This window comes from Populus trichocarpa, chromosome 3, assembly GCF_000002775.5.
Source record: "Populus trichocarpa isolate Nisqually-1 chromosome 3, P.trichocarpa_v4.1, whole genome shotgun sequence".
Taxonomy (NCBI): Eukaryota; Viridiplantae; Streptophyta; class Magnoliopsida; order Malpighiales; family Salicaceae; genus Populus; species Populus trichocarpa.
Window position 1 is genome coordinate 18,063,076 of NC_037287.2, and position 15,475 is coordinate 18,078,550.

At 34.9% G+C, this 15,475-nt stretch overlaps 2 protein-coding genes across 7 annotated transcripts; one reads left to right on the plus strand and one right to left on the minus strand.

The window, feature by feature from the left end:
- The first annotated feature begins 671 nt into the window (after nucleotides 1-671).
- LOC7481226 (ranBP2-type zinc finger protein At1g67325) lies at nucleotides 672-5,560 on the plus strand. Of its 4 annotated transcripts, none has more exons than XM_024596391.2 (10): nucleotides 672-803; nucleotides 1,062-1,107; nucleotides 1,266-1,381; nucleotides 1,695-1,965; nucleotides 2,336-2,406; nucleotides 2,826-2,874; nucleotides 2,964-3,073; nucleotides 3,362-3,386; nucleotides 3,462-3,613; nucleotides 4,800-5,560. In XM_024596391.2, exons 1-10 carry the CDS (start codon nucleotides 795-797, stop codon nucleotides 4,851-4,853), a joined length of 903 nt encoding a protein of 300 aa, XP_024452159.1. In that variant the 5' UTR covers nucleotides 672-794; the 3' UTR covers nucleotides 4,854-5,560. The 4 variants fall into 4 exon arrangements, with proteins under 4 accessions (XP_024452159.1, XP_002303795.1, XP_052307256.1 ...); XM_002303759.4 differs by lacking the exon at nucleotides 4,800-5,560 and adding an exon at nucleotides 3,856-4,178 and having other exon boundaries at nucleotides 676-803; XM_052451296.1 differs by lacking the exons at nucleotides 672-803; nucleotides 4,800-5,560 and adding exons at nucleotides 821-961; nucleotides 3,856-4,178.
- A 627-nt stretch (nucleotides 5,561-6,187) lies between these two features.
- Nucleotides 6,188-13,185, minus strand: LOC7481229 (squamosa promoter-binding-like protein 2). 3 transcript variants are annotated; one of them, XM_052451292.1, is made up of 7 exons: nucleotides 13,008-13,185; nucleotides 11,574-11,706; nucleotides 10,640-11,396; nucleotides 10,295-10,434; nucleotides 9,307-9,561; nucleotides 7,029-7,438; nucleotides 6,188-6,606 (listed from the first exon to the last, which is right to left on the minus strand). In XM_052451292.1, exons 3-6 carry the CDS (start codon nucleotides 11,335-11,337, stop codon nucleotides 7,074-7,076), a joined length of 1,458 nt encoding a protein of 485 aa, XP_052307252.1. In that variant the 5' UTR covers nucleotides 11,338-11,396; nucleotides 11,574-11,706; nucleotides 13,008-13,185; the 3' UTR covers nucleotides 6,188-6,606; nucleotides 7,029-7,073. The 3 variants fall into 3 exon arrangements, with proteins under 3 accessions (XP_052307252.1, XP_052307251.1, XP_052307253.1); XM_052451291.1 differs by lacking the exon at nucleotides 13,008-13,185 and having other exon boundaries at nucleotides 11,574-12,359; XM_052451293.1 differs by lacking the exon at nucleotides 13,008-13,185 and having other exon boundaries at nucleotides 10,301-10,434; nucleotides 11,574-12,352.
- Between the last annotated feature and the right edge of the window lie 2,290 nt (nucleotides 13,186-15,475).

Sequence of the window (15,475 nt, forward strand, 5' to 3'; positions counted from 1 at the left end):
GATATTAACAATAAAATTCGAGAGTACTTTCTTCTTGATTTCTTGATTTACAAGTGAATTATCTAAAGTTTTTTTTTTTTTAATATTCTTCTCAGCTTTAGCAAGATCACGTGACTTCTATTTTGTCAATTTGATAAGAATCCTCGTCTATATTAAGCATTCTAATATAAATAAATATATTCTAATTTTGAGGGGTGTAGTTTAACTGATCAAGCTTTAAATTTGCTCTCTAAAGATCACTAGTTCGAGTCTCACAAACCTTAAGGTCACTAGAGACTTACATACTTGTTAATTTCAAAACCCATGAGATTAATTAAGGTACACACAAGCTGACCTGAACATTCATATTAATAAAAATAAATAAATAAATATATCTCTTATAATTATCTAACGTGAAACCAGCAAACAACATGTAACATCTCAAACCTTTCTCCATCGAGAAGAAGCTTCATTATTTAGCTTGTATGCAATTAGTTCTAACAACTTCAATGTTTATGGACTCGATCGAATTTAGTTATATGCATTTAAATAGAAAGAAAAGTAAACACACTTAATTGAAAAATTGAAAAGGTAGGAAAAATAAAACACACCTAAACAGGCACTTAAATAGAAAAAATCAAAGGAGTGGAACCAGACTTAAGATTTGCGCAAGTAGAGGCCCCAAAGTGTTCAATATAATATAAAATACAAAAAGAAGAATTCCCAAACCACTGCTTTCTATAGTTGGGCAAAATAAAGCAGTCTCTCTTAACCTCCCCAATCCGAAAAAAACCTAAAGACCCGATAACCACGCCATGTCTCAGGTTCCTCTTCTTTTCATTCTTTTAATTATTTACGCATTAACTGTAAACCTTGCCCTCTCTCTTTTTTTTTCTATTTTTTCTTTCTGGACTGAACCCTAACGGATCGGGTTTTTTTGTTATTATTGCGAAATTGAATTAACAGTTTTTGGATGCTAAGAGTTGGGTTTCGTTCATATTACGAATTGCTGAATTGAATTTTTTTAATTTGAGATTGTAAGTGGATTTCTTACTGTTATTATCGGTTTATTTATTCTTCAGGTGGATAGCAGAAATTCATCAGCAGCGAAGCGTGCAAGAACTGACGGTATGCAATTCTTTTTATATCTTTATTTTTCTAATAAGCGTTTGTCTTTTAAAGATTTGAGAACTTATACATACTAAATTGGCCATACTGCATGCATTTTCAATAGGTTCTGCTTTTGGTCATGAAGTTGGAAATAAGTTGTGTGCGTTCTCTTGTAGGTAGTCGCAGGGAGGATGACTGGACTTGTCCAAGCTGCGGCAATGTCAACTTTTCATTCAGGACAACTTGTAATATGCGCAATTGTACCCAACCCAGGCCAGCTGATCATAATTCGGTTAGTTGTAACTATACTGACCTGCGTTCCTTGTTATAAAATGATGTTGGTGTGTTTAATGTATGTTCAGTTCTTCTGATATTGGATTTAAGTGGATCTTGTAATTCCAAGAACCAAACCTTATAAACTGAGAGAAGATTGTCTGCATCTAGCAGCTAGTGTCAAGACCATTAGTCACATAGTTGAAAGTGGGTTGATTTAGGATTACGTTATTCACTTTTCCTCTTTATACTCTCATTTTGTTATGGTATTTGACTTTTCCTGCTGTTTGTTTTGGATTCTAATCAATATATTTGCTCCCCCCGGACACCAGAAATCTGCTGCCAAGCCCCTGCAAGCACCACAGGGTTACTCATCAGCTCCATATTTAGGTTCTGGTGCACCTTCTTCAATGTATATGGGTATGCCACCATATGGGCCCTCCCTCTTCAATGGATCCTCTATTCCTCCATATGACGTTCCGTTCACTGGGGGCTCAGCTTATCATTACAACTATGGCAGCCGCCTTTCTGGTGGCAGTCCATATAGACCGTTGCATATGTCAGGACCACCTCCATACTCTGGTGGATCTATGATGGGAAATGGTATGCTCTTGTGTCTTTTCTCTTATTTTTTTCCTTAAAAATCCTCATCATGTTCTAGGATTGTATTTTTGTTTCTTCTGCTTTCCCTATTTAATACTAGTATTTTTTTGTTTTTACCATTTGTTACCAACTTTTCGATCATGTTCCCTTGCTTTTCTTCCTGGTTTATAATGTATTCTACTGTATTGTCTTCTGTTGTTATATTTGATATATTGAACTTGTGGTGTCTTCTATTTATAATTATTGTTTCTTTATTACCAACGGTCTCTCCACATGCTCTCTATTGTAGGTTATGTATGTATGTCTGTCCTTTGGATGATTAAGGTTGCATTTATGAGGTAATGACCTTTTTTCTTTAAATTTTCTGCAGCTGGGATGTACGCGATGCCCCCCCTAATGGACCGGTATGGATTGGGTATGCCAATTGGCCCTGCAGCTATGGTATGTTAGTAATTATTCTCACTATTAGTCCGATAGGTTGTGGAATTTATGAGACAGGTCCAGGGCTTTAAAATAGTGACTTTCACGTTATGCTTAATTGGTCCTTGCTTCATGTTCCTATCTGTTTGCATAAATGCGAAAAGTGCTCCTGTATATGTGCTCTTCTTTGTATTTTTAAGGGCTTCTCGTAGTTTGCTTTTATGTTTTTATATAACTTGATAGTTCATGTTTAAGTATACAACAGTCACTTTATTTATCTGCCAATCGGTGAGCATTTTGTGTTTATGCATGGAGCTATCTGTTTTTAGTAAAGGAAATAAATACGCATTTAAATACATGTTTCATTATGTTTTTAGATTCTAGAAATATTCCCTTGTGGATATGAAATTGATTTCATAAATGTATTCTATTTCTTCCAGGGGCCAAGGCCAGGTTTTTTCCCAGACGATAAATCTCAGAAGGGTTCAGGTTTGTCATCAATACGATGTGTATGGGAAACAGCTTGAAACTTATTTACCCTCTAACCTTGATCTTTACTTCTTATAATGCTACTTTAGATGCGACGCGTGATAATGACTGGGCATGCCCAAAATGTGGGAACGTTAACTTCTCTTTTAGAACTTTTTGCAACATGAGAAAGTGCAATACACCAAAGCCAGGATCTCAGGTTTGTGCTACTTTCTTCTTAAAGATAGAAGAACCACTCTATTTTTTTCGTTGGCATTTTTCTGTCATGTAATCGGCCCTTTTGAGCTATCTATTTACCATTTGGGGCTCCGAACTTGGATAAGCTTAGATGATTATTTGGAAGTTCAAGTCATATCTTTTGTACAAGAATCTATATCGGTTTAGCTTGTACCTTTTTACAGTAATGGTAATCTGCCTAATTTGTAGTTTCCACTTTTGTTTAATACTGGTAAGTTGTCTAATTTTCAATATTTTCTTGTCATTACAGGCTGCTAAGTCTGACAAAAATTCCAGTAAGTCATCTTTAATCCTGCACATGGTGAGCTTCATATTCTGAAATAATACTGACGAGCTTCATGCTTTTTTAGAACAAAAAATGCCGGAGGGAAGCTGGAAGTGTGAAAAATGCAACAATATAAACTACCCATTCCGGACTAAGTGCAATAGACAAAATTGTGGGGCTGAGAAACCTTCTGAGTCGACGAAATCCCCTTCTCCAGAACCAGATGAGGTTGAACAGGTTTGTCATGTGATTCATCTTGATTGTATTTCCATTTCTTGTATGGAACTTTTATTTTCATTAATCACATATGTACTCTTCACAAATTCAATGACTACTAGTGAGAAGGATGTTTGGCTGACCCGTCTCCCTTCTTTCTCCCTGCTCTCCTTCTCATCTGTTATCTTCTTGAAATGCACTTCACTAATTGTCAATTATCTCTCTCATGGCAACCATTGATTTACAATTGTCTACTGTTCCAGTGAGTTCTAGGACATGTTTGGGGTTTGAGAAGGTCCAGAGTTGTCGTCCGGCATTGCTCAATATGGGTGTCTGAAAGTCAGTCTTGTCGTCCTCATGTTGCAGCGGTTGTCGAGTAACCATACCTTCTCATGATGTCTGTCAAGTTGTATTACCAGCGATGGTATTGTGGTCTACTGGTCTTTATGGATCATTTGATGCATTATGTGTCTGCCAGATTAATCTGGTTGATATTCTACAGGTTGGTTATGGTTTCTATCAGTTAGGCATTTGTACTTTTGGAATCATTCATCTATTTCAGTGGGATGATACCATGAATTTAGAATACTGCAGTCTTCATATTTCTTTCTCATTTGATGAAATTGTGTCTGCCATTGAAATTAGTTGACAACTTAATTAGGTTCTTTTCCCTTCTAGTTGTGTGTGATTCGGTCTGGAGTTTGGACTCTTGATTTGTTAATTTAGAGTAGGGACTGTCAGGACTGGCATGTTTGAACCTGTGGGAAGGTTTTGGGTAGCTGTTTTTTTTAAAAAAATTATTTATTTAACACCCATTGTTCGACTGGCAAAAAATTTAGAGCTGGTTGTGGTTCGTGGATGGAAGGTATGTTTGCACTAGCAGTAGGTGCATAACTTTGTTTGCCCCCCTTTAGCCTGCAATTTCTTCGTTCAGAAGTGCGTGGTGACATTCTTATCTCCTTTTGTTCTGTCCGAGGAGACAGATTGTTTTTAGATTTGGCATGGGGTTGAACCACCTTAGAGGGATTGTTTTCCCTTATTTTAATGCCATTACTATTTAGTGGGTAAATCTCATTTTAGTGTGGATGGATGCACATTCCATCTTTTAGTGGAATTATGATTCCATCCTGTTTTCGGTGTCATTATTGTTCAGTGGATTACTCTCATTTTAGAATGGTTGGAATTCTGGAATGTGGTTCACCTGCAGGATTGTTTCCTAAGCTCCCGTGGTTCCTTTATCTTCCACGTCCACTGTTCATGATGAATTCGAGGTCAGACCTGAAAAGAAAGGTTATTCAACGTTGCTTCTGAGGAGAGGGATATTGGCGCTCCAGCCAGTGGTAGTTGGCTCCCAAACCCCTCACCATCGGTCCGAAACTCAGTGACCTGACTGTTTCATTATCCCTCCCTCAGTTGATGCTCAGAACCACCTGTTTTTGCTTTCCAATCTACGTGGTGCAGTTGCCTGCTTTGCACAAATTGAGTTTCCACTAACGGGTAGCTATTACTTTTAACATTAAAATGGAAAGAGGTGGTAAAATCCTATAAAATGGAAAGAGGTGATAAAACGATGGAGTTCACCTGAAGAAGCATTTTGCGTGAGAGTAGAAAGCTAATCTAATAAAGGAGAAATCTCAGTTAATGCGAGATGTTGGGGACAGGACGAAGCTCAATTCTATTGCCTCGTAGCTCGTCAAAATTTGATGTGATTGCCTAAAATCCAGCAGGTAACGAAGGAGAGATGATGCATGGATGACATGTCATCCATTGTCATCCATGCAAATGACGTCGTGTTTTATCTTAGAAGGAATTAAAGGGGCCTATACTCGAGCCCAAGCAAGTCAAGGCCCAAGATCCTTTTTTCTCTCTCTTCATGTTATTGTTTTTTAATGATTTAGCTTGTTGAATTTCTTGTTTTTTCTTTTGTTATTGTAATATTAATATAATGAAATATATCAGTTTTGTGTATTTTTTTTTTTAAATCATGTTATCTTGTTTAAGATTTTATACATTATATTTCTGTGATTAAATTGGAGATTTAAAATTGTATTAAACTAGTTAATATCTTGATGCAATCTTTTAATTATTAAGTTGTTCGAAAAATATACAATAAAATACAAATGGTAATATTTGTTTTTTAAAAAATCATCTTGAAAAAGATCATTAGGGTAAAAAACAAATTTTCAAAATTAATTTCCAAAAACAATTCTTCATTTTTCATTTCTATTCTAAAATTATTTTTCTAAAAAAAATTTAGAATAACGTGCGACTCCAGTTGCTTTTAATCTACCGAATAATAGTTGGCAACTTGCAATAGCAAATAGAAAGTAAAGTTTAATTAGGGTAAAAAAAAACTGATTAGAAGACCAAAAAAATTCAGTCTAGTTCGGTATTGATTTAAAACTTCTAAAATTGATTAAACCAAACCAAACTAAACCTTGATTCAAAATTGCTTTTTTTTTTCTTCAAAAAACAATTAACCGAGAATGCTCACCCTAGGTTTCATGCGAACAAAAAGGTAGAATAACCCAAAGGTCAAATGCCATGACAGGTTACCACGAGCCCCCAAAAAATTATCTGTCTGCAGCCAGCACATGCATGAAGTAAATAAACTAGATATAGAGATGACAACAAATTTTCGAATCACTCATGTTCATAGTTCACATCAGAGCTATGTAGGGCTGAAAGATCATTCATACCTGCAGTTCAGTACTTGCAATTTCCAGCATTTTACAGCTCAAGAGATAAACTCACTGGCGCCTTGCCATGTCCATTAATGGAAGAAAAAACAGTAGTTTAGATCCCGAGGGATTTTTAAACGATGCTTCAAGGCAATCGCGGGTTGCAATTTAAGTTTTAGGTTCCCAGAAATTTTATTAACTCGGATCACAATGATCTTCAAATCAGTGTTCTATCCTTAACCACTCCAAATGTTTACTTCAGGAGAAATGTCGTAGAACTTCGCAACCACCATGATCTGAATCCTTACAGCATGAGCCAGGATGGTCAAGTTCCTGAAGAAAATGGAAAACACTAGTCAGATTACTACAGGCACTGAAGAATTTTTGCTGCGATATGAAAGCTTCACCATAACTATGAGTCATATGACCTCCGGTCCTCCACGATCAGAATCCACTAATAGTTTTAAGGGCAGACAAATTTCAAGTACTTGGGCACTCTCTCATTTGAGAGAGCGTGAGCTCTCCCGTAATTACAGCCTGTGCTTGCAACATGCAGGACATCACCTGGACTTTACTACCACATTGAATGATTTCAAATAATTTCCACCAATGCAGGATACTATAATATAACTTCCATATCCACAAGTGCTAAGGGTTTTAAGGAAGACTGGCTACCACATAATTACTGTAAAGTTTTACAATTGAGCACATGAAAGCATTATTTACCTACGCAAAATGTCAAACCAGATACTGACCTTCACTTAATTTGTTAAGATGAAAATGATAAATCACTTCAGCAGTCAGTTCATGTGACTGGAATAGAAGTCATTCCCGTTTGACGTTCTTAACAGCTGAAACTCTTGAAGGTAATTGCTACCATCAGTGCGTGAACTCAAGGTATGCACTTGAGGGTCATTTGACTGTTGCTCAGTCCTCCAGTACTCTGATGAAGCAAGTGGTGAGCTTTGGGGTACAGTGTGTAGCACCGACTGAGGCATGCTGGTGTGATTTGCATGCATGGGCTGTTCAAATGAAATAGATTGTGGCTCACATGAACCCCATGAATCGGTTGACAGAAGAGAGAGAGCACGATGAAATTCTGGTGTTGCACGATGAAATTCTGGTGTTGCTTCCACTTTGGAAGGAACGAGAGAGTAGTCCAATCCTGTAAAGTTCACATTCCTATTAAATTTAAGCATCGATTTTAAGAAGAGAATCACTCCAGACAAAAAAGAAAGGCCTAGCATAATAGTTCTTATCTCTCTATCCATGAAGATTTGCACTATTAACTGTCTTCATAAAGTGCAACGTTTCCAAAATCATATTTCATCCATATGACTTTAGAAACAGTCATAGTTAACCATCTACATATTCTTAAGATTCTTCTATAGTCATTAAGATCCTCTGACTTGCACCAATCAGCAAAAAACACAGAAAAATGTTCACTTTGCACTCAACCACCGCATTGTACATCTCTAATTTCCAAAATTAAGCAGAGGCATGCTCAAATAAACTTGCAATTTTGTAAACCACCAGGAAAATTTAATTCTTCCTTTTTACAAGACCCCACAGGCTTTGTCACATTTACTTGCATTCATAATAGCCAAAATCAGTGGTACATCTGTCAAATATCAGATTTGGCACCCCATGGATTGCACTGCTGAATTATATATATCATTGTATCTAACTATCATCCATTATCTTCAAAACTTTCTGATATTTTCAGAAATATCACTGTACTTTGACTCTTGAATGAGGCTCCAACCACACGTGTCACATTAGGATTATTTTAAGCCACCAGAGCAACCAATAGTCTTTGCTTATGCTGCAATCCTGTACATCCTTGTTGCATGTACATGGATGTATGTAGCTTTGGATCTATGTAATGTAAAAGTACTATTACACAAGAAATATAGCAGGAAAACAAAGAGCAAATGAGCCTCATGACCAAGTGGACACAGACAGTGGACAAATCCTAAACTTCAGTGAATCAGAGACACCAAGTGTTGGGAAAGCTATTATATACAATTTAGCAGCATTGAGGTTAAAAGTAACAAATTGTATCAATTAACATAATCAAAAAATCATATTCATTTCAAATCAAATAGCATAGTGCAACCTGAATAACAGAATATGTTGTACAACGTTTAATCAAGTTTATTACATGTTAATTGCATGTTAATTTTGTTATGCAGGGTTAATATTCACTTATTTATTTTACAGCAGTTACAATTAAGGCCCATCGTGCCTAGAATCCATCAGTTAAATATCTTACTTGCACATGGGTGTCAAAAAAAAAAGAAGCAAAAGTGAATCAATTAATATATTCCGAAGTCCTTGAAGCAAAATTTTCATAATTTTACTACGAATTTTCCATCACTTTTTAAATGCTGATGTTGATAGGTTGACACTTGATTCAGAAGAAATTTCATAGAGGGACACATTTTTGTTTCATATCCAATGATTGAAGCATTAGCAACCTTACTTTTAGTTCTAATCGGCAGTCACAAGCCAACAACTTATGGCTTATCGCATTGGTTAAGAGCACATTCCAAGTCCATGACAAATGCCAAAGATGTATTGATGACATTGAACTCTCACTGAATAAATTGAAAAATTAAGAAATTTTTAAGGCGATGATTTAGGGTTACAGACAGGTGAAACTGGATGTTGTGAATTTCATGAAGAAAACATTAAGTTTCCAAATTATCCACCATTTACAACACTATAAATGGACTCTCCTGGTGAATCTCACAAAGACATGCTGTGATGTTTATTCCTCTTCATGTCTTTTTCATATGAAACAAGCTCTTGTTGGATCTTTGGTTAAATGTTACATTATTTTTTGTTTTATTATTGGCTACTGGAGCACATAGTTACTTGTTAGACATATCAAGGAAACCTTGCTAAGAAATCCAAGTAAAAATTTTATATGGCACTAACCAAATCATCAACATTTAGAAACTCAATGCAATAATTGTGAGGCTTGTTTCTCAAAATGAAGACAAAACAAACCTTGGTTGAGAACCTCACCTGCAGTGCCCTTGGCCTTGGATGGTAAGAAGCCATTAGACTTATGATGGTGCTGAATAGCAATGCTATTTGTCAGATCAATGCCAGGCAAGTGGAGCCTCCTATCACTACCACCTATTTCTGCAGGCTTTGCTATATACTCTTTTGTTATTGTGAACTTGGAGGTGGATGTGCTTTCCCATGTCAAATTTGCATTGGGCCTGGAATGAACAAGTGGCGCCTTGTCCCAAACATGACTCATCTGTTGCCTCTCATCTGCATAGGTAACAAAGATCATGTTAAGTTGCATGAATGGTTATCATGCAATACCAATTTACTTGCATGAACTTAAGTATCCCGAGTTTAAACAATATTTAGTCCCACATGTAAAGGGGACATATGAGATGTAGGGCTACCACAGGTTTATTTTGTTAAATAAAGCTAACCAAGAATTCATTAAGGGAAAGCCTTTTGGGGGATTGATGAAGAAAAAATAAACAATCAATGGACACAATGGATTCTGTCACATACAGCATATCACAGGGTCACAAGATATAGAAATCTCCATAACTCACACTGAAGGTTCCAATGATAAAAGCAGGTTAGACATGCTGGGAGAAATCTTTGAAACTATATTACCACACTATGCTTATTTGTTAGTGATTTCAAAACCAAATAAATTAGGACATTAACTTGCTAGTGTCAGGTTACAATCAGAAAGAAATCTTCTTCTTCTTTTCCTTTTGAATGCTCGATTAGAGGAAATTTCTATTTGGAAAAGATCGTTAAATTAATTTGAGACGTGAAGTTCATACAGAACTCACCAAAGGGGTCTCTTTCCTCCACTTGGTTTAGCCTCATTAAGGCAAAGGGAAATTTATAGCATAATCTATATAGCTTCATTTCAGAGTACATGGGAAGATTGAGAAACAACCAAAACAAAGATGAATGACAATAGCATATTCTATAAATCAGCTTCAAGAGAATAATCAAAGACTCAGTTCAATACCAATACCATATAATGATGAAGAAAGTCTTGAAGGATTCAAATGGACAGATCCTGGCTGTTTGCGGCGTCTTGCATTGTGATCAGAAAGTCGCCTGCGGCAGCTTTTCTTCTTTTCATCAAACTCTGACAGACCATGGAACCTTTGACATTCAAAATGCAGACATTGTCACACCAATTATATGAGCTGGGAATTATCATTACTATAATTACTAATTGAGGAAAATAGGCATCATCAATATATCACCCTAGATAACAACAATTGGCACCAAAACGAGTAGAAGATGACCCATTCTCATGCACTATCATCTTACAAAAAACAACCATTCATTTCATTAGAAGCTTTACCTGCTACACTGCTGGCAAAACCTGCGTTCCAAACCAGCTACAATGACCTTTGGGCACTTTGAATGGCTTTCACAAACTCTATGTTTGCGATGGTAATCTTTAGCTGATGAGAGGTCAAGGTTACAGCCTTCTACTTGACAGCGTGGAGCACGCTGACTATGATTACTGGACTTCAATTTCTTTGCTGGAGTAAAAGAAGGCACAGGAATCGTAGATATTGATGAAGACTGAGCATTGCTCCCAGCACAAGCATCTTCAAAGTAAGTTCTTTTACCAAGCTTCAAACCAAGCAGCTGGTCACCTGAACCAACTGAAGCTTCAAGCGTGGGAGAAGTATCAGTTGCCTTAGCCTTCACAAGTTCTTCCTTATTGTAATCTGATGGATTTGTTTTAGAGGCCCCCAAAGTGAATTTGGATGTTTTAACTTCCCCAGCTGATGAAGAATTGGTGGAAGCTGACTTCGAGCTCTTTGAGAAAGAAGCAAGTTCTAAGTCAGAGATAGATCCACGGCTTCTGCTTACACTCCCAGATGAATAGAAAAACCCAGAATCATTTCCTTTTTCTCCATCAGTTTCCAAATCTGTTAGGCTTAACTGCTTTGAATTTTCATTTGTTATTGCATTGAACATTATCAGGTTTTCCCAGTCCCACTGCAAGTGGGGTTTGCCATTCCACTCCATCAGTGAGACAGAACTCATAGAATCACTTCACAAAGAGTACTTCTTCATGTAATCCACAAGCGATTAGAAACCAGATCCTGCAATCATCATGATATCAACGTTTCTATAACTTAAGGAAAATAAAGAATCAAAATGCAAATTTAAACATGCAAAACTCAAAGGATACTAATATAGAACAGAATTGGAAAGAGGTTCTGCAAAAATTGATAATATAAAAAGCACATGACCCCGAAAAGGTGAAGAACACAGCTGACCTTTAAATCTTGATGTATCTAAGTGCTAGCCATCTATGTTTATGTAAATAGGAAAGCCAATCTTTATTCCCTTTACGAGAACAATATCCGATCTGCTTCTTCCCCAATATTGCAAAATAGTTCCTCTTGATGCCTACAAATGCACTGAATCTCAAGCTCAGAGAATTCGAACAAAGCACCAGATAGACTTTAACTAAACCAAGTAAAAGCAGTATCCACTAAAATAAAGGTCACTCTTTAACCCAGTATATTCTCTTGCAGAAATCAATCAATCTCCAAATCTACAAACACAAACATCCACCAATCAGTTTACAGATCTCAAGCACAGCAACTTGAAACCTCTTCACCTCGAGATGCTGACACAAAAATCTCCCCTCCCTTCAAATCAAGAAACTGAACACAAAAAACAATCCAATCCCTCTACTTTTATCCATATTTACCTCTCCTAGACCCAACCATGAACTCTCAGAGTGTTAACTAACAAAGTTGTCTCTCTCAAAATCACATCTTATCCAAGCACACCTAATAATTGCTCCCTAAAATCCTGCAACACTTTGTGGTCAAATTCCTCTAGGAATTTACCACTCATCATAAAACCCCCTCTTTCACTCCCTCCCCCCTCTCTTTCTCTCTCTCTCTCTCTATATATATATATATCCCAATTGTCTCTTTATATCTAACTTGTATTGAATGGACCTGGTTTCACCTTTTCGCCATCAACAAAAAGCAAGCAATAATTCACATTGAAGTTGTTTGGGCTAATCACAGTAAGTAGGCCCCTGAATAAGAACCATACCGACTCGTCACCTAACGTGTTTAAAAGAATCTTACCCCCCCACCCCAACACATCCACTAATTCACTCAGAATAAAAACACAGAACAAAACAAACTAGACTTCGTACCTTGCAAAACAAAACAAAAAAAAGAGTAAAGGTCCCCCCACTCTCAATCATTCCTATTTTTGGCAAGAAACGACACATCGTCTCGTAGCTTACTCTCCCAAGAACTGAACCAAAAAAAAATGTACCACTACTGCTACAGCCGACATAAAAGAATGGTAGAAACAAAAGAAAAGGCACTCTGTAAAATTTATTTAAAAAAAAAAAACTTTCTTTGAATGAAAAGTCCCCACTCTTAACTATTGAGAAAATGGGATTCCTCATTTTTAGAAATTCCACAGCTCTTTAGTCTACATGAAGCCACAAACTATAAATTTCCATTTACCTATATAAAGGGAAGACACGTGACATGAAGCTACGAAGAAGCTATCACCGTAAAAACCCTTTTGTCTCTCTTCTATTATTGTGATATCCCAAAGCATCACAGAGGAAATAATACTACAGATTTTCATTCTTTTTTTTCCTCAATTTGAAACTTGAAAGAGTGGAAAAAAGAAAAAAGAAAGGAAGAAAAACTACTAGTACTACTACTTACCCTTCAGGAGAGGGAGAAACAGAAGGGATCTCTGTCAAAAAGCTGCCTGAGAACTTTATTTTTAATGCTGTTTGTGATTAATGAGAGAAAATGAGGAGGTGAGGAGCATAAAATGAGGAGCTTGCTTCCTTGCTTTCATTACACCACTTGACTTCTTGTTACTGTGTGAGGGAATAAATGCAGCAATTACTGAGTCTTTCCTTTCCCTTTTATTGTTTTGTTTTTTTATTAGTGTGGGTGTTTGGTCAATTTATACATATCTTATTTAATATCATAAATTTTAAAATTAATAATTATATAATCTTTCAATTACCTTAAAATTTATAAAATTTAAACTAATAATTTTTTAAAAATAAATCTAAAACTTACCAGTTGTGTTAATGTTGCTTTTCCTTTCTTTTATTTTTTTGGGTGGTGGATTCCTGTTTTGTTATTTTTGTGGAGGAATTGATAATCGACACGTGGAAATGGGACGTACTAGTTTGCACAGACACGCCCTCTCTGTGGGCTCTTTTCTTTTGCTTTTTCAGTCCTGTTTTTTGGAAAATAAAGAAAAAACAAGGTTATTTTCTGCACTGCGTTTGCCATGTGCGTTGGATTAATTTTTTTAAGTAAAAAAATAATTACATAAAATCTTGACGTATTGTTATTAAATTTAAGTACAACAAGCTTAAAAGTTTTAGATATAAATAAATTAAATTATATAAAATTTATTTTTTATATGATTTTATTAAATTAATAAATTAAAAAAAATTAAAAAAAAAACTCAAGATAACACAAGGTAACTTCTAACCTAGTAACACTAATCATGAAAAAACAATAAAAAAATCAATAAAAACCAACAATAATAAATGAAATTGAAAATAAAAGGATAGACCCATGTACCTAAATCATTTATGTTTTTTTTTTATTATTTTAAGGGGGTGAATAACTTTTTTTCATATAGAAAAAGTTATATAAAATTCAATTTTATATTAACAAAGCATTATTCCAATTTTACCACTATTGTGGTAGATGAAAAAATAAATGATGATTTTTAGCTCAAAATTCAATTTTTTCAAGTAATTTTCACCTAAGAATACCATTATATCATTTACAGACCATCTAATAACCCTAAAATATCTTAAAGTCACTAAAAAAAAAATCAAAATCAATCAAATTAAAAACATCTAGATAGAATCCGATCTCTTTTTTTTCATAAATGTTTAGGGAAAAAAAACAATTATTATCAAACTTCTCTTGTTAAATGAAACTCGTTGACACTAAAAATGACGAGTTTCGTTGTTGAAAAGTGACTAAACCCATGATTTTATCTCTCCTTGCTATTTTTCAGATGAATTTCTCTCTTCTCTTTTAAATCAAGGAACTAAAAAATAAAAAAAAAATTGAGTCAAAATAAAAAATTATCGAGAATTTAAGATTTTCAAACCTAATTTCATATGATTAGGTCACAAAAGCATTCAACTAGAAAAAAACAAAAATAAAAAAAAATAATTTGAATTGTTTGTTTTCTTCAGCTCTTCATGTCATGAACGTAAAGCTATTAAATCCAGCTTGATGGGTGATATGATTTAAAACCCGAGATATAAATTGTATATGCTAACTTGGATTAACTCAATTTATCTTTAAAAAATTAAAATGACATGGTTTTGAATTTTTTTAAATAATAAATTATAATGGGTTTTAACTGGGTGTGAATTTATTTTCTTCACGGATTTAAGTTTTGTTAGTTTAGACGTTGACTATTGCTCACATAGAATTCTCCCTTTGCTTGGCAGTTCCTTTCCCAGTAAGTTTTGCCTGTTATTTATTAAATCATCTTCATGTAAAAAGAATTTACGAAATCTTTATTTCTTAAGTTTTTTCTTTTTAATTTACTCCTCCTCGAGTACAACCGAAATGATGGTCAAATAAATAAATAATAGGAGGTGACATTATTGCAAACAAGTTGGACTAGTTGACAATATGATATTAAGAGCGAAGTTTCAAGAAATTAAGTCGGTCTATTGGAGCTGGCAATGCTTTTTTTAAAATAATAAAAAAGGATAAACTTAATTAATTTTACAACCAACTTGTTGATATTAAAATATGAAATCATTTTCTGATTAAAAAAAAAAGGACGCACCTTGCTAGATTAATAATATAAAAGCATAGAACTGTTAATTAAAATAAAGTTAATTATAACATAGTCCTCGTAGTTTAACCAACCAACCAATTAATCCTTGTGTTTTTAAAAAATCAAGATTTAACTCCCGATCTCTCAATCTATTTATAGATCAATCCCTCTGTCAATTCCGTATTCCTTTTCAATTTATTTTTAAAAGAAATAGAATATAGAAAATAAGTAGGGAAGACGGTAAATTTGAATAAGTAAGATGGCCTTTTTGGTCAGGAACTAATTTATACTTAAATCTAAAAAAGTGTGGTATTTAAAAGATGCAAGATCTCGTCCATATGATTAGTTCAGG